Source organism: Ovis aries, chromosome 8 (assembly GCF_016772045.2).
Source record: "Ovis aries strain OAR_USU_Benz2616 breed Rambouillet chromosome 8, ARS-UI_Ramb_v3.0, whole genome shotgun sequence".
In the NCBI taxonomy this organism is placed as follows: Eukaryota; Metazoa; Chordata; class Mammalia; order Artiodactyla; family Bovidae; genus Ovis; species Ovis aries.
Window position 1 is genome coordinate 56,705,530 of NC_056061.1, and position 21,124 is coordinate 56,726,653.

At 39.7% G+C, this 21,124-nt stretch overlaps 1 protein-coding gene across 6 annotated transcripts in view; it reads left to right on the forward strand.

The window, feature by feature from the left end:
- Positions 1 to 21,124, forward strand: part of AKAP7 (A-kinase anchoring protein 7) — a 124,327-nt gene that overhangs the window by 31,515 nt on the left and 71,688 nt on the right. For all 6 annotated transcript variants that reach the window (XR_009601638.1, XM_060419652.1, XM_060419651.1 and 3 more), the window contains exon 6: positions 14,393 to 14,505. Coding sequence is in view for 5 of the 6 variants with exons in the window: in XM_060419652.1 (XP_060275635.1) it covers positions 14,393 to 14,505 (113 nt within the window). In the remaining variant the exon portion in view is untranslated. The remainder of the gene's footprint in view (positions 1 to 14,392; positions 14,506 to 21,124) is intronic.

The following is a 21,124-nucleotide window of genomic DNA, read 5'->3' on the forward strand; positions in this document are numbered from 1 at the left end:
TGAACTGCTCTGGAGAGAATGCTGGATTCAGGTCTTTCTTTTTGTAATATAAATATCTCTGAGCTCAAGAAACATTTCTAATTAGTCATTCATTCATTGTTCTTTTAAATAATTCAATGGGTGCTTGCAACATTGAGAATTCCATCCATTCTTAGCACATAGTCTCATAAAAGCAGTTTCCAGTATTGATGAAAGATCCATTGTGTGAGGAGGAATGTGAAATCTTGCCAACTTTAGTGTGAATATGAGCCCAAGAGTGTTGGCTTGTCATTTTAGAAAAGGCCACTGCCCCTGTAATTCCCTTCTAGATGCCAGAGACTGTTTCTTAAAAATACGTATACTTTTCTACACATTTAAACAAAACATTACAAGAAATGGAAAATGGAGGGAGAATAGCACTCTGTCTCCCTCATATAATCAGTTGCTTTTAGTTTTTTTTTGTAAACTGCGCTGTTTCTTTGGAGTCTACTTTTTATGCAGTTTGAAAGTGAAAGTCGCTCAGTTGTCTCTGACTGTTTGTGACCCCATGCACTGTATAGTATAGTCCATGGGGTTCTCCAGGCCAGAATACTGGAGTAGGTAGCCTTTCCCTTCTCCAGGGGATCTTCCCAACCCAGGGATGGAACCCAGGTCTCCCGCATTGCAGGCAGATTCTTTACCAGCTGGGGCTTTCCTTGGGCCTTAGCTGGTAAAGAATCCGCTGGCAGTGCGGGAGACCTGGGTTCCATCCCTGGGATGGGAAGATCCCTTGGAGAAGGGAAAGACTACCCACTCTAGTATTCTGGCCTAGAGAATTCCAAGGGCTGTATAGTCCTTGGGATTGCAAAGAGTCAGAGACGACTTTCACTTTCTTTACCAGCTGAGCTGCAAGGGAAACACACGAATGCTGGAGTTTGTAGCCTGTCCCTTCTCCAATGGATCTTCCTGACCCAGAAATCATACTGGGGTCTCCTGCATTGCAGGCAGATTCTTAACCAACTGAGCTATCAGGGAAGCCCCCCTTTTATGCAGTTTAAGGAATCTAAATACTTGAATATGTATATGGAAAATTCCACTGGAGTTTAGTTACAGCTTCAATTTGTATAATGTCCAGATGTTCAGTATGTGGAATTTTGGCCAGTGTTTTACTTCATTAAATTTATTTTTTAAAGAATGCCTCAGTTTTAGTCTTGCTTTAGTCCAATAAGGTCAGTAAAATAATGTCACATTTGTCTGTGTCTTTTATAAACTATTTATTTAAATATATTACAACTTTCAGAAGAATATATTCTATTGACCACAGTAATACATTTCTTAGAAATTGATATAAACTATGTATGTATATTAATATATGCTTATACCAGGATATTCAGATCTTACTTGTTCAGCATAATGGAGGCAGACCTAGTTTAACTTAATATAAAGCAGGAAAAATTTTTAAAGAACATATATTTAATTATTAAAGTGTTGATAAAGAAGTCCATATTATGAAGTAAAATTAACTTGAAAAATAGTGAAAATTATAGTTCATGAATAGTCTGATCATTTTCATGGAGTTTTTCAATTTTTAAGTTAAAGAAAACAAAATCTTAAAATTCAAACTATACAGTTGGTATGAAAAGACTGAATTTCAGATACTAATATTTGAAGTCATTATTGAAAAATTATAAGATAAAGAGTAATTTAGAGTTAATATATAAAATTAAAGAAAGTTATATGCATTTTGTGGAGAAGGAAATGGCAACCCACTCCAGTACTCTTGCCTGGAAAATCCCATGGGTGGAGGAGCCTGGTAGGCTACAGTCCATGGGGTCGCAAAGAGTCGGACATGACTGAGCGACTTCACTCACTCATTATGCATTTTGAACTAGTAAAGTCTGATTCGATGAGCTGCTAGTACTACTAGATGTTTTTGGTAGATGCTGATGGGCTGAAGAGATCACGGCTATCTTTGCACATCTTGTATAAGTAGCCTTATGCTGTTTGCCGCTTGAGGGAGCTGGTAAGATTTAGGCATTCAAGGCTGCGTGTCTCAGTTTCTTATCTTGACCTTGAATGATCCTGTTTTTCCAGAATAAAACAGTACCTTCTCTTTTCCTAGCAGTACACAATAGCTCATACAGCTAAGAAGGTATTGAAAATTATGCATTTATATGTCATTTCTGCACATTTTACAGTGATGAAATTTCACTGAAAGCTTTTTGCATAGAAATGAATATGTGATGATTTCATTCATTTTTTTTTCATGAAATGTAATTTTGCTAAAAAGTATGTTAGATTGAGAGATTGCTAAAAGTTTAGCCTGCCTGGATTATAATAGTTCTTGCAAATCTTTTTTTTTAATAAGAAAAGAGTGCTTGGTTAGCATGATAAAAGATTCCAAGTGCATTTATCTCATAAAAGGAAAGATGAAAGTTTTTTAGGATGTTCATTTGAACATTACTCTTTCTCTTATTATGACTGTCATGTCCCCCAAAAGATGGAGAGTATATGCCCTGTGCTTCTCCTTGTGGAGAATCTGTTCAGGTGCTGGGCACTTGGACTTCTAACCACGACAGGCAGGTGGACATCCCAGTGGTCCTGCTGACCGTTCTATTGAATGGCCTGGGCTAAGCTGTCTTCAGACACATCAGAACACCCTAGTTGCACCTCATTTAGAACTAAGCAAAGACAAGCTCTTCTCCCCAACCAGAATGTCTGAATCACAGACACGCTTCCTAGAGGACCATCAGAGCCTCTGCCTCTGTGCAGGCCCCCAGGCACACATCCGTCTATTCTCCCCTTTCATCTCTCTTTTTACCGTTTCTATTGTCTTGTAGAGGGGGGAAATTGTTTTTCTTTCTGCCAGCCTAGCTTCTTCCCAAGGGACCCTGTAGACTTAGACTGACAACAGATTAGCAAGGGAAAAGCAGCAAAGTTTATTAATGTGTCCAGTACACATCCTGTGGGAGAAACCACAATGAAGAGGAACTCAGCGGGGTGGCAAGAATGTGGGCTTAAATAGCATCTTAACAGAAGAACAATAAGTTTGTAGAGAAATGACAAGACAAAGGAAAAGGGTTCTAAGCTTTCATGGGTGGCAGACTGTGGGGAAGTAAATGTGTGGGGTGGGAACTCCAGTGGAGTAAGGTTTGTTTGTACAGGTCTACTTTGGCAGTAGGAATTCCCCACGAGAGAGGATTTTTGGCAGTCCTCATTTTTCACAAGTGTCTGCTTTTGTTCCGACAAGGGAATCTTGGGGAAAGTTTCTTTCTGCAGCTATTGATTCTCTTTGTCTCTACCCAAAGTATGCCTTTTGCCCAAGTGGTGTATTTCTGGGGGACATATTCTGATCCCCTATATCTTTTATTTTACTTGATTTTCAATCAGATACTTAAATGGATTCACCTTATGTGGGGCTTTATTCTAATCATCTTACAAATGTTAGTTCTTTTCATCTTAACACCTCTGTGAGACAGGGATGATTATCATTACCCCCATTTTTCAGTAGGGAAGCTGAGACACAGAGAGGCTAAATAATTTGTTAGTAAGTGATAGAGCCAGGACTCAAATCCAAGCAGTCTGGCTCCAGATTTCATGTTCTGTTTTTAAATTGTTATTATTATTTATTATAGTGTATGTGTGATATATGAGACACATAAGGAACAATATTTGGTAAAGAATAGATGCTTAATTAAGAAATGTTCACTATCATTATCATTGTTATGAAATAGTCTCCCAAAGTATTCCTTTTACTGGTTGCATAATATTCTGTTGCATCATAATTTATTTTACTGTTCTCTTGTTGTTAGGCTTTTTAAAAAAAGTGAGGTACAGTTGATATATAACATTATATTTTTTTCTGGTGTCAGTGTAATGATTTGGTATTTGTATACATTGCAAAACAATCACCAGAATAAGCATAGTTAACATCCATCAGCACACAAAGTTACAGATTTTTTTTTCCTTGTGATGAGAATGTGTAAGATTTACTCTTTGAGCAGCCTTCAGATATGTAAGACACTATTGTTAACTGTAGGCCCTACATCTCCAGCACTTATTTTTTTTAAGAAATGAAAGTTTGCATCTTTTGACCTCCTTCAGCCATCTTGCCACTTTCATCAGATCCTATGTTCTTAATTACCTTGCTTGTCTGTTACACTGTAAATTAACAACGGGACTCCTAACCAGCTTGTGAAAGCACCTTCCTGCCTCAGCTGAAGCCCAGCTCCAGTTGAGATCATAGCTTCCTTGTTTCACCAAATGCTTTGCAACATGGAACCCAGAGATGTCACCCACTTTCTCTTAGTTCTCTTGCTTTTTCTGTTTTGCCCTCACACAGAGGCCTTTTCTTATTGGTGTTTCCTGGTGTCAGGTTTTGTTACCCTCTCCCTCGCCTTTGTGCAGTTGTCTGAATATTTCCTCTTGTGCACTGAGGGCTTCGTTCCCTCTCTTGCTGCAACTCTGTGAGCACAGCCATCCAACCATCCTGGCTCAGAGTGAGCTGTGGAGTCAGTCAGAGCTGACTGCCCCCGACCCCAGCTTTTCCCCAACGCAGCCTTAGCAGTGATCAGCTGAGTGACTTGAAGCAATATATCTAATTCCTTACTTAATTTCCTTATTTGTAGAATGAACATAATTGTAACTATTCTCAAAACAAGATAACATGTGAAGTGCTTTGGTATAGTGTTTGGCCCATGTACAGTGTTAAATAAGATGGTAGCTATTATCATTAGTAAAAAATGATAATAATTATCCCCACTACTACCATTACAACTAATACTTTTCTTGAGATCCCTTGCCTTCTTTGACAATGGCCTCCAATATTTCACTCCAGCAATTTATAAGCACAGGGAAATCTTTGACTCTTCATCTGCCAGAACTACTCTGAGACCTTAGATCAGGTAGGGCTATTTATTACAATTTCCCAGATCCTTGCTTCAGCCCACGGTATCCTGATATTCTGGTCTCTGGCTGAAGTCTCCTGTCTTAACTCTGGTTCTCTCTTTTTTGCTCACTGTGCTCGAGTTACACTGCTTCATTTCAGTGGGAAAGGAATTGAATAAATGCAAAAAATAAAAAAACAGATGAAATGGTATTACTTAGGATTACAAAGTATCTTTATTATTCATTTTGCTGTTCTTTTATACAGCAAAGTCTCCTTGTGTTTAAAATACACATTAAAAACTTGTTCCTCTGACAATTTGCTTCTTTAGCTGAGGTGAATTATATTATTCATGGAGCAGTTTTAGCTGATTTCTGAAGGATATCTGATGTATTTGCTATGTACTTTTCTATTTGGTGATTGAAGGAATGTCTGTGTTACTAGAAGGAATCGAACAATTTCTTAAAATATTCATGAACTTCTCTTCTGGAATATGAGTTAACATAAATGAAAAATTACATGTGGTTTTCAACACTAGCAAAAGCTTTTCTGATCTCAAGAATAATATTTCTGAAACTATTACCCAGCACTCTGGCTAAGCAATAGATTATACTATTAGGAATATAAAATCAATACTAAGAAGTATCAAAAATGCCAAATGAAGGTGGCATTTCCCCCTCTTATTTCCATCCTCGTAGAGAATATACTGTTGAAAAAAACACATTAATAGAAATGAAATGTGCTTTGTTTCAAGTATTATTTAAGCCAGTATTGTGAATAGATACCCATCAAGGTCCAGTGAATAAAGAGAACTGTTGAGTCAAAATTTGATGTTACTGAAGCCAATAATTTAGAAAATTTTGTTTCTTTAGAATCAATTGAACATAATGATATATGAATAAAAGAATATGTAACAATGAATATAGAGAGTTAATGAACCATACAAATGCCTACTGTTTGACTTCTGTTAACAAATCCCTGTATTTCTTGTATATTTTTCCTTGTAGCTCTTGTATTTTTTGATAATTCTTGGCATTAAGTCTTTCTCCTTATTGGTCTAAAATCTGTCCCCTGAGACTGTAAGCTCCATGAAAGCAGGGACATGCTTGCTGTCTTCAGGACATTATGTATCTGACAGATATGGAAGCTGCTCAGTAACTAACTGAACAAATAAGTTTTACCTTTTACACCTTCATGCCATTTCTGTTTTGAAGGCTGGTTTGAACATGTTGCTAATCTGCCATCTGAAGTTCTTCTATGTGGTAATTCTTCAAATACTTGAAGACTTAGAAAATATGCCCTCATCTCTTTAGTCTCTTTAGTCATATTTTGGGAATTTAGTAAGTTTGTCCATCATGGAATATATTAAGCCCTAAGACATTGCCAATGTTTGACAATTTTTGAGAAATAAAAGTGAGTTTTATAATATTCAGTTTAATGTTTTGATTTTAAGTATTTATTATTGTTTTATTAAAAAATTTTTAGTTCTATTTAAAACAGTTGAGAATATGTCAGAAGAGAGAGGATCAAAGCTGTTATGTGATAGGGTAGTTGAGAAAAGATGCACCTGTTTGTAATTTATATGACAGCTTCCATGGTGGCTCAGTGGTAAAGAATCCGCCTGTAGTGCGGGAGAACTGGGTTTGATCCCTGTGTTGAGAAGATCCCTTGGAGGAGGAAATGGCAACCCCCTCCAGTATTCTTGCCTGGAGAATCCCATGGACAGAGGAGCCTGGCGGGCTACAGTCTATGCGGTCGCAAAACTGTTGGACATAACTTAGTGACTGAACAACAAAAGCAATTTATAGGAACTAAAAGGTGATAAGTTAATTATAACAGTACAGGCAAACTTCGTTTTATTGCTCTTCATTTTATCGTGTTTCACATGCTCTGGCCTTTTTTGGTTTGCTTTGCAAATTGAAGGTCGGTGGTGACCTTGTGTAGAGCCAGTCTATCAGTGACACTTTTCTAACGTTTGCTCACTTAGTGTCTGCATGTCACATTTTGCCAATATTTCAAACTTTCCATTATTATATTTGTTATAGTAACCTGTGGTCAGTGACCTTCAGGGTGTGATGAACCACGCCCATATAAGGCAGCCAACTGAATAAATGTGTGTGTTCTGACTACTCACTGACTGGCCGTTTCCCCATCTCTCACTCACTCTTTGGGCCTCCCTGTTCCTTGAACAGAATAATACTGAGATTAAACCAGTTAATAATCCTACAGTGGCCTCTAAGTGTTCAAGTGAAAGGAAGAGTTAATCAATATGGCAGATTTCATTCTTATTTAAGTAATTGTCACAGCCGCCCCAACCTTCAGCAGCCACCACCCTGATCAGTCAACAGCCATCAACTTCATAGCAAGACCCTTCACCAGCAAAGAAATTACTACTCACGGAGGGCTCAGATGGTGGTTACCCGTTTTTAGCAATGAAGTGAAATCGAAGTGAAATTTCTCAGTCGTGTCCGACTCTTCGCGACCCTATAGACAGTAGCCTGCATCGGGCTCCTCCGTCCATGGGATTTTCTAGGCAAGAGTACTGGAGTGGGTATCAGTTCAGGTCAGTCACTCAGTCGTGTCTGACTCTTTGCGACCGCAGTGAATCATAGCGACCCAGGCCTCCCTGTCCATCACCAACTCCCGGAGTTCACTCAAATTCATGTCCATCGAGTCGGTGAAGCCATGCAGCCATCTCATCCTCTGTCGTCCCCTTCTCCTCCTGCCCCCAGGCCCTCCCAGCATCAGGTATACGTCCCCTCAAATTTGTGTGACTATCGTGATATTTGCTTTATTGTGGTGGTTTGGAACTGAACTGTCAGAATCTCCAGGGCACACCCGTGATTGTCATAAATACAGCCTTCTTTAAAACGTGTGCATGCATGCTGGACCGCCGCCTTGTGTTTAGGCTGCCCAGGATCTGAACTCTTCCTGCACTGTCATGTCACATACGTTCTTTCGCAGGTTTTGCCTTTTCGGTTCTACATCGTCTGGCTTTGGCCCAGACTTTGAGTCAGAAGCTAGCAACTTGAGCAAAAAACTACTGTGCAGAATCCATTCTGGGGATAGGTGAAGTCGTCACTGTCGAAGACGGGTGGCAGGGTTCTCGCCCTTCGTGTCTGTCTGTGTGTGTGCACACGCGCACGTGTGTGGCTTCAGTAATGCCAGCTGGGTGAGGTTGTGGTGTCTCTGGACTATTAACAGGGGACATCTTGGCTTCCTGGCCTTCCAGCCTGGAACTTTAGTCCTCCCAGTGTTATTATATAAATTCCTTTCCTGGTTAACTCAGCCAAAATTGTGATCTGTTGGTTTCAGCTAAAGAATTAATGTTTTCTGGGTATTCTAATGGCCTATTGCTTAACCTTTTTTATTACCATGGAAGAGACGGGAAAAATCATATGGTGGCAGGGAGTTGCAGTGAAGGGTTTTTAGGACATGCCCCAAATTTACAAAGTGTGATCAAAACATCATATGTAGCACGTAGTAGCATTTGGTAGATATTAGACAAAATAACAAAGTGAGATTTTGAAAATGCAGTGAAATAGTATTTTGAACTATTGAATTTTTATCTGTGTGTTTCTTCTTCCCTAGCTTTTATGCCTAGCCTCCCTCTAAGCAGTGGCACTTAATGTGTTCAGAAGAGAGAATACAGCAGAAACAATAGAGAAAGGACTTTGAGGTTTCAGCAACTAAGCCTAATGGGGTTTTTTTCCTGCCCCAGTGCTAGGAAAGATTTTCCCGTTTGGATGAAGAAGAGAGTTAGAGGCCAAACTCGAGTGTGAATTCTTGTCCCTCCATCACCCTGTGAATGAAGCAACAAAGTCACACAAGGCTGAGAGCAGGAGTGACCTGTGCTTTGTTTCTGAGACATGTCCACAGAGGCAGCAAAGCCAGAATTCCCTGTGCCCTCAGAGTGGAGGTGGAGCTAGGATGGCGCTGTGTGATGATGGATGGCTGTACAGTGTTCTTATCCATTCCGCCTTGGCCTCGGGAATTCTGCTTTTTCTTTGTGTTCAGGAGTAGTGGAAGGGTGGAAAGGGCCCTCAGACAGCTCCATTGAGTTTATGAGTTTATGAGCAATAGGGTGAAATCCCGTGGACCCAAGAATAGTTACAGAAAATAACTATATATGGGGACAAGGAAGGTTCCAGCTTAAAAAACCAAGCCTGGGGACGTGCCTGGTTGTCCAGTGGTTAAGATGCCGTGCTCTCAGCGCGGAAGGCCGAGGTTCCATTCCTGGTTAGGGAAGTAGATCCCGCATGCCACAACCAAGAATTTGCATGCTGTAACCAAAGATTCCACGTGCTGCAATGAAGACTGACTATCCTGGATGCTGCAACTAAGACCTGGCCCAGCTAATAAATAAAATATTTTAAAAACCCCAAGCCTGCTACATGTCCCCCCACTCTAAACACTCTGACACCCCGTTTAGCTGTCTTCCCTTCAACTAATACAGCCCCAGGGAAAGAGAGGAGCACTTTGAGTCTCCTAAGCCTCAATTTCTCCTACTAGAAAGGCATGTATTTTCCAGCTGAAATATAGCTGGGTAAAGAAAGTCAGTATCATACATAAGTTTCCCTTGCTTAAAACACTCAAAATTTTCTACCATACTGAGAATACAATCTGAAGATCTTATTTACCATGCTTCATAAGGCTCCTGACCACTTCTCTAAACCTATTTCTTACCTCTTCCCCAAGCCTCCCACCCTGCTCCAGTTACCTACCCTTTTTACTGCTCTTCGACCTGCTCACCACTCCTCACTCTGAAAGTTGTTCCTTCTGCTGTGAGCTTCTTCGTCCTAGAAACACACACGATTCTCTTCTTCAGGTGGCTTCTTGAATGTCTCACATTCAGAACAGGATTTCCAGACCACGTTCTCTGAAATAGCAACCCCTTTTCTTCCACATCACTTTGTATACCCCTACCGCTTTATTTTTCTTTGTATCACTTATTGATTCCTGATGCTGCATGTTTGTTTGTGGCGCTCTCTCTGCTCCATGAGGGTAGAGGGTTTATTTTATCCATTGTATTCCCAGCACTCAGAACAGTACCTGGTGTATCTTCTATTTTTAAGGACTCCTTTCCTTGAACCATTAGATCATCTTTCATTAAGTTCATGATTTTAGCTGTTACAAAAATTAGGACATATTTAACATTGATAAGATTTAGCTGAACTGAAAAAGGACCGTTTCTCACTGAATATTTAGATTGAATGTGGTCTTCTTTGAGATTCAAAGGTATATTCTGTGTCCTATGTTTTACCAGTTTCCATTAAAAAAAATTACTTTTGGCTGTGCTGGGTCTTCATTGCTGTGTGCGGGCTTTCTCCAGTTGTGGTCACTGGGAGCTACTTTAGTTGGAGTGGAGAGGCTTCTTATTTTGATGGCTTCTTGTTGCAAAGAACAGGCTCTAGGGATGCAAGCTCAGAAGTTGTGGTACACAGGCTTAGTTGCTCCTTGGCATGTGGGAGTTTGCCAGACCAGTGATAGAACCCATATCCCCTGCATTGGCAGGCAGATTCTTAACCACTGGGCCAGCAGGGAAGTCCTACGGTTTCCTTTTTTTTTAATTGGACATTATTGGTGGGATTATTTCTACTGAAGGGACCCTGTGCAGGTTTTTTGATCATTGATTTTCAAACTTTTTTTTGGGGTATATGTTGGAGTTCTTTAAAAAAAAAAATGAAATGGTACTTGGGAGCTCAAAGCGTAGAAGAAGGGAACTTCTCTGACTGAAACCGATGCGCATGGGCATGGTGGGAGATGGCAGAATCCTCTGCCTTCCTCTTCCCCTTGAAGTTGTAGAGGCGGCTTCTGTGCCCTTCCCTGCCCCCTCAGTTCAAGCTGAGGTTTCAGCCAGCTTGAAGCATGAGCAGGGTAGAAGTTAGGGCACCTGAATTTCACTTCCTTCTCTCCGGCTCACAAGGAGTGGGACCTTGAGCATCAGTTTCTGGTGTTTCAGTTTTCCTGTCTTTAAAATTGCCTTATGCATTAGCCCTGATTTTAAGATAAAAAGACCAAATGAGAAGTTGTTTACTGAAGGTCTTTGAAAGGCATGGATTTTTCACATGTCTGGCAAAGTAATCTCCCCTCTTGCTTGTGCACTCCAGGATGATGCTTGTGCACATGTGGCAATCTTATATTGCTCATGTGTTGTCAGTTTGTTACCATGCTTATTTTTAAACTTTTTATTCAAAAGTAACACATGCTCATTCTAATCATTCATACAGTTAAAGAGGTATAAAGAAAACACTACTATTCTCTCCTACCTCTATTCAATCCCAACTTCCATCCTAAAGTATTCTATACTATTCTGTGCTAATAAAAATATAAATATATAGAATTTATTTTCTTTGTCTTTTTAAATATTTTATTTAAAAATTGTTTTATTGAGGTATAGTTGATTTATAGTGTTATATTAATTTCTACTATATACAAAGTGATCCAGTTATGTACATATATTCTTTTCCATTGTGGTTTATCACAGGATATTGAATATAGTTCCCTGTGCTATACAGTAGATCCTTGTTGTTTTCTTCATCTGTCTTTATTTATTTATTATTATTATTTTTTAATTTTTATTTTTACTTTATTTTACTTTACAATACTGTATTGGTTTTGCCATACATTGACATGAATCCGCCACGGGTGTACATGAGTTCCCAATCCTGAACCCTGCTCCCACCTCCCACCCCATATCATCTCTCTGGATCATCCCCGTGCACCAGCCCCAAGCATCCTGTATCCTGTATGGAACATAGACTGGCGATTTGTTTCTTACATGATAGTATACACGTTTCAGTGCCATTCTCCCAAATCATCCCACCCTCACCCTCTCCCTCTCCCTCAGAGTCCAAAAGACTGTTCTATACATCTGTGTCTCTTTTGCTGTCTCGCATAGAGGGTTATCATTACCATCTTTCTAAATTCCATATATATGTGTTAGTATACTGTATTGGTGTTTTTCTTTCTGGCTTACTTCACTCTGTATAATCGGCTCGAGTTTCATCCATCTCATTAGAACTGATTCAAATGTATTCTTTTTAATGGCTGAGTAATACTCCATTGTGTATATGTACCACAGCTTTCTTATCCATTCATCTGCTGATGGACATCTAGGTTGTTTCCATGTCCTGGCTATTATAAACAGTGCTGCAATGAACGTTGGGGTACATGTGTCTCTTTCAATCATGGAATCATGTTTCAGATATAGTAACCATGCAATTTGCCTTTTCTTTTTTTTTTTGCTTAATAGGTGCCACAGATGTCTTTTCAGGTTAATATATGTAACTTGAATTCATTCTTCTGATTATAGCAGTTTTTAGTATGCATGCACGCATGCTAATCACTCAGTTGTGTCTGACTCTTTGTGATCCATGGGACTGTAGCCCACTGGGGTCCTCTGTCCGTGGGATTCTCCAGGCAAGAATACTGGAGTGTGGGTTGTCATGGCCTCCTCCTGGGGATCTTCCTGACCCAGGGATCAAACTGGCATCTCCTGTGTCTCCTGTATTGGCAGGGAATTCTTTACCCCTGTACCACCTGGGAGGCACAATAGCAACCATTTCTTTATTGTTGAAGGTTGTTTTCAGCATGTGACAATTCAAGCAATGTTAAATATCTTTTCTATAAAATCTCATGTGTTGGTACTTTTTGTTTATTTTTGCGTGTTTTCCTAATATTGGAATTGCTGTCAAAATGCTTGTGCAGCTTAAATTTTCGTAGTTACTGCCCAGACTGTCTTTCTCTGTGGTTGTGGTAGCTCTCATTCTCCAATAGCCATTAGTTCTTCAAGTATCTTCCCTACCTCTCTCGCCTTTTTCAGGGAACTCCACCTACACACGTATTAGGCAGCCTACGTTGCGTCACGTCTCACTGATGAACTATTCTTTTGTTGTTGTTGTTATTCCTTTTTTATCCCTCTGTTTTATTTTGAGTGGTTTTTATTGTTATGTCTCCCAAGTTCACTGTTTTTTGTTGTTGTTGTTGTTGTTGTTGTTCTGTAGTGTCTCATCTATTTTTCTATCTTTAGAGATAGAAAATCTCTAAAAGTTTAATGTAGGTTTTTTGATCACTAGCATCTCAACTTTTTAAACATAAAGAATACAATTAGAATAACTGTTTTGAAGCCCTTATCTGCTCATTCTGACATCTATGTTAGTTCTAAGTGGCTTTTGATTAATTGATTGATTTCTTCTTCATGGGTTATATTTTCCTGTTTGTTACATGCCTCTTTGTTCGATATCAGGCACTTGTGGGGTGCTGGATGGTTTTGTTGTTCTATAATTATACTTGGGCTTTGTGCTGGGACACAACTAAATTACTTTGATACAAGTTTTTCCTCTTGAGTTTTGCTTCTAATATGTGTTAGGAGGCACTAGAATAGTACCAGGCCAGAGCTCATTTTTCCTTTCCACTGAGGCAAAATCCTTATTCTTCCCAGTGTCCCATGCATCTTGAGGCTTTCCAGTCTGGCTGATGGGAACAGACACACTTCCTGACCTTGGGTGAGAGCTGGGAGTGTTCTCTCTAATCCTTTCAAGTGTGGTTTTCAGCTTCAGGTCGTTTGCTCACGTACCCATGCTGGTCACTTCTCCGCTGAATCCACTCGGGGGAGCCTTTGCAGATCTCTGGAGTTTTCTCTCTGGAGCCCTCACTTCTCTGGCACTCTGTCCCATGAGCTCCAGCTGTGTTGGTCTTTCTACTCTTGGCTTTTTGGCTTTTTTTTTTTCCCTGAACCTAGCGTGATGACTGGGCTCCATCTGGGTTTATCTTCCTTGAATAGGGGCCTCAAGACCCAGGGATGTAAGCTGGTTAATCAAAGGGCTCACCTTGTTTTTTTCTCATCTCTAAGGGACCACTCACCTTCATTGCCAGGTGTACAGTGTTTTGCAAACCATTGTTTCATATATTTTGTCCTTTTTTTTCCCTGGTCATTTCAGATGGGAGGGTAAATCAGATTCCTGTTATTCTATCTTGGTTAGACGCAGAAGTTTTGGATATAAGGAATTACAGATAACCTAGTTCATTTTATGTATATATATGGGCGCCACTGGGATATTGCATGAAATCAGCATCATATCAGTCAGTTATTTTATTTATTAAATATTTCCTTTTCCAACCGTTGCTTTTGTGTGCTTTACCCAAAGACATTTTTTTTAAATTTATGATTTTAAATCTTTAGTTGGAGGGTAGTTGCTTTACAAAGTTGTGTTGATTTCTGCCGTATTCCAAACTTTGACACTGTTGCAGATTTAACCATCGTAATGCATTTGGCATCATACACATTGTAGTTTTTCCTCTCTTAAAAATAATATCTCAAGCCAGTTTATTACCTTTGTTGTAGAATAATTTATTTTTTGAGTTGCCATTTTTATGATTAAAGACAGCCACAGTAGCCGTATAGTTGATTTACATTGTTGTAAATCAATTAGTTTCAGGTATACAGCAGAGTGATTCAGTTATACATATATTTATTCCTTTTTAGATTCTTTTCTCATATAGGGTATCATATAGTAGCATTTTTATGCTTCTTTTTATTTTCTTCAGATGCTGCAAAAAGGACATTTCAAGAAAAAGGTATCTTGGCAGGAGAAAGCAGAACTTTTAAGCCTCATTTGACCTTCATGAAATTGTCCAGGTCACCATGGCTCTGGAAGAAGGTGAGTGGACATTTTATCATCAGCCTTGTTTTACCACCCACAGCATGAGTGACATTCGTAGTGGGTTTTGACACCCCTGCCACTATTGCTCCTGGGATTCCAATTGGATTTGGTTCCAACTCCCAAGGATGCTGAGTTGGCTCATGAGCCTCCATGGAGGCCATTCTGCTGTCTCCTCCTTTGCCTCTGTGGCTGTTAGCTGCACACTCTGACCATCACTTACTGCTGTTTCATCTGTTGCTACATCTTGCTTCATCCCTTGAAAAGCTTGGGGGGTGGAGCCAGAGTTGGGTTTTGCTGCGTTGTTTTCTTCTGGTTGTTTGCAGCCTGCTGCCTTCAAAGCTTCCTCCACCGGCCTGCATACACTGGTGCTGCTCCCTGTAGCTGGGTTCTTCAAGGTCGGACATGCTCTGCTCCCCTCCCCACTTTTATGTAGCTCTTTTGAAGTTTCTACAAAGCCGCTGCTCTTTTAGAAGTTGTCTCCACTGAGGGTATGGAGCAGGTATTGCAGGGACTGGGCAAGAGGTAACAGAAGGGCCTCCCTCCCTAGCTCAGTATTTGAAAGTACTCCCTGGGAATGGTCAGCAGTGACACAAGCCAGGGGACATGTCTTTTGACTTTCCCTATCTCAGGGTGACTTGCTGCCTTCCTAAGCCATTGCTTCCTTCTTCCTCAGAGGCTGGAGGCACTTTGAACTTTTATCTGGAGTCACAAGCAGTTCTCTTGGAATCCTAAGGGCACCCTTCCTTGTTTCTCCCATTTCAGCCTAGGGAGGTTGTCATGCGAATTAAGGCATCTGCTGAGCTGCTCTGATGTACCAGAGTTTTGGAGATGGGCCTGCAGATGGGCATAGTATTCACTCCTGCTCTCCATAACCCTTTGCTGCAGTTCAGACTTAATTTGCAGCTCTATAAATGAAGGTCATGCTTATTAGTAAGTAGATCTTTTTTCTAAATTCGACACAGTTTGTTTTTAATGTCTGTGCTCAGAAAGTCTTTTTGGTCCTGTAAAACATGTGTTTGGGTGGTTGGCCATCCTGTGGTTATGAGTTTACTACAAACTTCTGTAAAAATCATGCTATCCCCCAGTATCTTGCATGTTTTTTTTTTCTATGCTCAAATAAAATAATAACTATATTAGATAACATTCTAGAATATTTAGGTAGAAATAATTTGTGTATATCATAGATTTTGGAATTACGAATGATGAAAACTGACAAAACTTGTAGACTGACAGTTTCCTCTTTTACTCGTTATCTTTCTTATCTTGCTTTCACGTGGATTGTCCTCTTCCCAGTGGTTTCAAACTTAATCCCAGAATGACAAATCAGTGGTGAAGGTAATACCCACATTTCAAAATGTTTCTGTCTTTATTAACTTTGAAATGAGAGCACCCAAGGATGTTTATCAAAGGGATGCTTAAATTAACTCTAGAATTTATATTTCAACACTTCAGACTGCATGCATTTTAAGTGATTTCTTGACAGATGATTTCACAGAGTCTGCTCCTTTTACTTTATAGAAAGGGGATCTGAGACTCAGAGGTTAAGTGGCTGAAATGAGATCACACCGTTCTCAGTTGCAGAGCCCCATCCAGAATCTATTTTCCTCTCTCAGCACTAATTCTCTTCTGAGTTTTCATTCTGGGTCCACTCATTTATAAGGGTGAGACCATTGATAAAGTCAATAATGGAATGTATTACCAACATTCAGTTTACTTAAGGTTGATAATGAAATAAAAGGGGCAGGGTAGAGAGATGTTGAATAATTTTTTTTTCACTCATATTAAGAAGTTTGTGTCATTTCAAGTACTTGTATTTTAAAAGTTATTTCAATTATAGAAGTGTTAGATGAATATATGCTCACTGAAAAAAATCTACCTACATACAGACCTACAGAGTGAAAGATAAATTTTTTTCCCTCATCACCAATCTCTCACTCCCTTCCTCCCAATATCATTTCTCTTTTAGGTACCATTACTAGTATATCCTTCTGGCCTTTTCTTATTCCCTGCAAACGAAACTCTCTTTCAAATAAAGAACTCTCCCTCAAATTTCCTGATATGGAACTTCCTCTGCTACAGTATGGTATTCTTGTTCTCAAACTAGAGAATTAAGTTTTCTAACTGAGATTCTGGGAAACATAAGACTTTTTTTTTTTTTTGACAATTATATATTTTTCTAATACCAGGAGGCATTTATATATATATGTCAGTTGTCCATATTCTTAGTCTCATGAAATTCTAGTGGAATATATCTCATAAGAGAGTAGTAAAATTAGTATGCTTTTTTTTTGACTGGGCTGTACAGCTTGTGGGATCTTCGTTTCCTGACCAGGGATTGAAGCCATACCCTCAGCAGTGAAAGAATGGAGTCTTATGCACTGGACTGCCAGGGAATTCCCTTGAAAGTAGTTTTGTATATCTTCAAGCTATTTTGATTATCACTATGTTTTCAAAGGGCTTCCCTGGTGGCTCAGAGGTTAAAGCGTCTGCCTGCAATGCGGGAGACTAAGGTTCGATCCCTGGGTCAGGAAGATCCCATGGAGAAGAAAGTGGCAACCCACTCCAGTATTCTTGCCTGGAGAATCCCATGGAGGGAGGAGCCTGGTAGGCTACAGTCCATGGGGTCTCAAACAGTAGTTTTTTAAATCAAATGAATGAAGCCTCAGAAAAGCTTCTTTAAATTGTTTTATCTCTGAAATAGCTAGAATTCAACTTGTTTGTAGCATTTCTTCAGAGTATGTTTGTTTCATGTGGTTAGACTCTATTTGTTTAGGTCAGTGCTTTTTATAGTGCTTTATTTTGGGTTTATTTTTCACACTGAGTGGCCTTGTATTGGTGTTTCTGTGATTTGACATTGCAGAAACTGGTTTGTTAGAAGTGTGTGTTAACACTTGGTGGCAGAAGAGGACCAGTTTCAAATCAAATATGCATCTTAAGGCGGATCCAGATTCCTCAAGAAATAAATACAATCTTTTCATGAATAGAACAGTTGTTTTTAATCATAAATTATTTTCTGGACTTCTCTTTCAAATTACTGATATAGCACTTAAACTATCAAAGCTATAGGTTATTAATTGGCCCTTCTTATAGCAGTTTTTCACAAAGTCAGACAATGAGAGAACTTTGGAATGAAAGAAATGATCTTTGAAATTGTTTGCTCCCTTTTTCACTTGGACTGGTTTGCTTTGAGTGTAGAGTTTGATATGTACATAGCTAAGGGCAGAGGGGTAGTTATTGGACTCTGTGATGATGAGGTTGGAGAAAGCGGGGAAGATCCCCTGGAGAAGGGCATGGCAACCCACTCCAGTATTCTTGCCTGGGAAATCCCATGGACAGAGGAACCTGGTGGACTACAGTCCATCAGGTCGTAAAAGTTGCACATGACTCTGAGTGCACGCAACAAAAGAGGGCCTGCCAGGTTGTACTGCCACTGTCTTCTTTTCTGAAAGAAGGCACTTTAGGGGCCTTTGGTAAGAGCAGGCTTTTATTATTCCCGACGAAAGCTGGTCTTAGAAGTATCCTTGGTATAAGTTAAAGCAAGTCTGATTCACAGGATGGCAGAGTAGAAGGATGGGAGCTCCTCTTCTCCTGTGAGAACTCCAAAATTGCAACTAAATGCTGAATATTCATTGACAGGAGAATAACTGATCACTTGGATCACAGCCTTGTCTAACTCAATAAAACTATGAGCCATGCCGTGTAGAGCCACCCAAGATGGACAGCTCATGGTGGACAGTGCTGACAAAATGTGGTCCACTGGAGAAGGGAATGGCAGACCACTTTAGTATTCTTGCCTTGAGAACCCTGTGAACAGTATGAAAAGGCAAAAAAGATATGACATTGAAAGATTAACTCCCCAGGTCAGTATGGGCAATATGCTACCGGAGAAGAGTGGAGAAATAGTTCCAGAAAGAATGAAGAGGCTGAAGCAAAGTGAAAATAACACTCACATCCTGTGGCTGGTAATGGAAGTAAAGTCCAATACTGTAAAGAACAATATTGCATAGGAACCTGGAATGTTAGGTCCTTGAATCAAGGTAAATTGGAAGTGGTCAAACAGGAGATGGCAAGAGTAAACATCGACATTTTAGGAATCAGTGAGCTAAAATGGACTGGAATCGGTGAATTTAATTCAGATCACCATTATATCTACTACTGTGGGCAAGAATCTCTTCAAAGGAATGGAATAGCCCTCATAGCCAACAAAAGAGTCCAAAATGCAGTACTTGGGTGTAATCTCAAAAATGACAGAATGATCTCTGTTTGTTTCCAAGGCAAACCATTCAATATCACAAAAATCCAAGGCTATGCCCCAACCACCAATATTGAAGAAGCTGAAGTTGAATGGTTCTATGACAACCTACAAGCTCTTCTAGAACTAACACCAAAAAAAAGATGTCCTTTTCATCATAGGGGACTGAAATGCAAAAGTAGGAAGTTAAGAGATGATACTTGGAGTAACAGCCAAGTTTGGCCTTGGAGTACAAAATGAAGCAGGGCAAAAGCTAACAGAGTTTTGCCAGGAGAACACACTGGTCATAGTAAACACCCTCTTCCAAAAACACAAGAGATAACTGTACATGTAGACATCACCAAATGGTCAGTACTGAAATCAGATTGATTATATTCTTTGCCGCCAAAGGTGGAGAAGCTCTATACAGTTAGCAAAAACAAGACTGGGAGCTGACTGTGGCTCAGATCATGAACTTCTTATTGCCAAATTCAGACTCAAATTGAAGAAAGTGGGGAAAACCACTAGACCATTCAGGTATGACTTAAATCAAATTCCTTATGAATATACAGTGGAAGTGACAAATAGATTCAAGGGATTAGATCTGATATATAGAGTGCCTGAAGAAATATGGACAGAAGTTCGTAACATTGTACAGGATGTGGTGATCAAAACCATCCCCAAAAGAAGAAATGCAAAAAGGCAAAATGGTTGTCTGAGGGGGCCTTACAAATAGCTGAAAAAAGAATAGAAGTAGAAGGCAAAGGAGAAAAGGAAAGATATATCCATCTGAATGTACAGTTCCAAAGAATAGCAAGGAGAAATAAGAAAGCCTTCCTCAGTGATCAATGCGAAGAAAAAGAGGAAAAGAATAAAATGGGAAAGACTAGAGATCTCTTCAAGAAAATTAGAGATACCAAGGGATTATTTCTTGCAAAGATGGGTGCAATAAAGGACAGAAATGGTATGGACCTAAAAGAAGCAGAACATATTAAGAAGAGGTGGTAAGAGTACACAGAACTGTAAAAAAAAAATCTTCATGACTCAAATAACCATGATGGTGTGATCACTCACCTAGAGCCAGACATCCTGGAATGTGAAGTCAAGTGGGCCTTAGGAAGCATCACTACAGACAAAGCTATTGGAGACGATAGAATTCCAGCTGAGCTCTTTCAAGTCCTAAAAGATGATGCTGTGAAAATGCTGCAGTCAATATGCCAGCAAATTTGGGAAACTCAGCAGTGGCCACAGGACTGGAAAAGGTCAGTTTTCATTCCAATCCCAAAGAAAGGCAATGCCAAAAATATTCAAACTACCGCATAATTGCACTTATTTCACACGCTAGCAAAGTAATGCTCAAAATTCTCCAAGCCAGGTTTCAACAGTATGTGAACCGTGAACTTTCAGAAGTTCAAGGTGGATTTAGAAAAGGCAGAGGAACTAGAGGTCAAATTGACAACATCTGTTGGGTCATAGAAAAAGCAAGAGAGTTCCAGAAAACATCTGCTTTATTGACTATGTTAAAACCTTTGACTGTGTGGATCACAGCAAACTGTGGAATTTCTTAAAGAGATGGGAATACCAGACCACCTTACCTGCCTCTTGAGTAATCTTTATGCAGGTCAAGAAGAAACAGTTAGAACTGGACATGGAACAATAGACTGGTTCCAAATTGAGAAAGGAGTATGCCAAGGCTGTATATTGTCACCTTGCTTATTTAACTTATATGCAGAATACATGATGTGAAATGCTGTACTGGATGAAGTACAAGCTGGAATTAAGATTTCCAGGAGAAATATCAATAACCTCAGATATGCAGATGACACCACCCTTATGGCAGAAAGCGAAGAGGAACTGAAGAGCCTCTTGATGAAAGTGAAAGAGGAGAATGAAAAAGCTGGCTTAAAACTCAACATTTATAAAAGGAAGATCATGGCATCTGGTCCCATCCCTTCCTGGCAAATAGATGGGGAACCAGTGGAAACAGTGAGATACTTTATTTTATTGGGCTCCAGAATCACTGCAGATGGTGACTGCAACTATGAAATTAAAAGATCCTTGCTCCTTGGAAGAAAAGCTATGACCAACTTAGCATACTAAAAAGCAGAGACATTACTTTGCCAACAAAGGTCCGTCTAGTCTAAGCTATGGTTTTTCCAGTAGTCCTGTATGCATGTGAGAGTTGGATCATAAAGAAAGCTGAGCGCCGAAGAAATGATGCTTTTGAACTGTGGTGTTGGAGAAGACTCTTGAGAGTCCCTTGGACTGCAAGGAGATCCAACCAGTCCATCCTAAAGGAAATCAGTCCTGAATATTAATTAGAAGGATTGATAGTGAAGCCGAAGCTCGGATACTTTGATTACCTGATGCGAAGTACTGATTCAT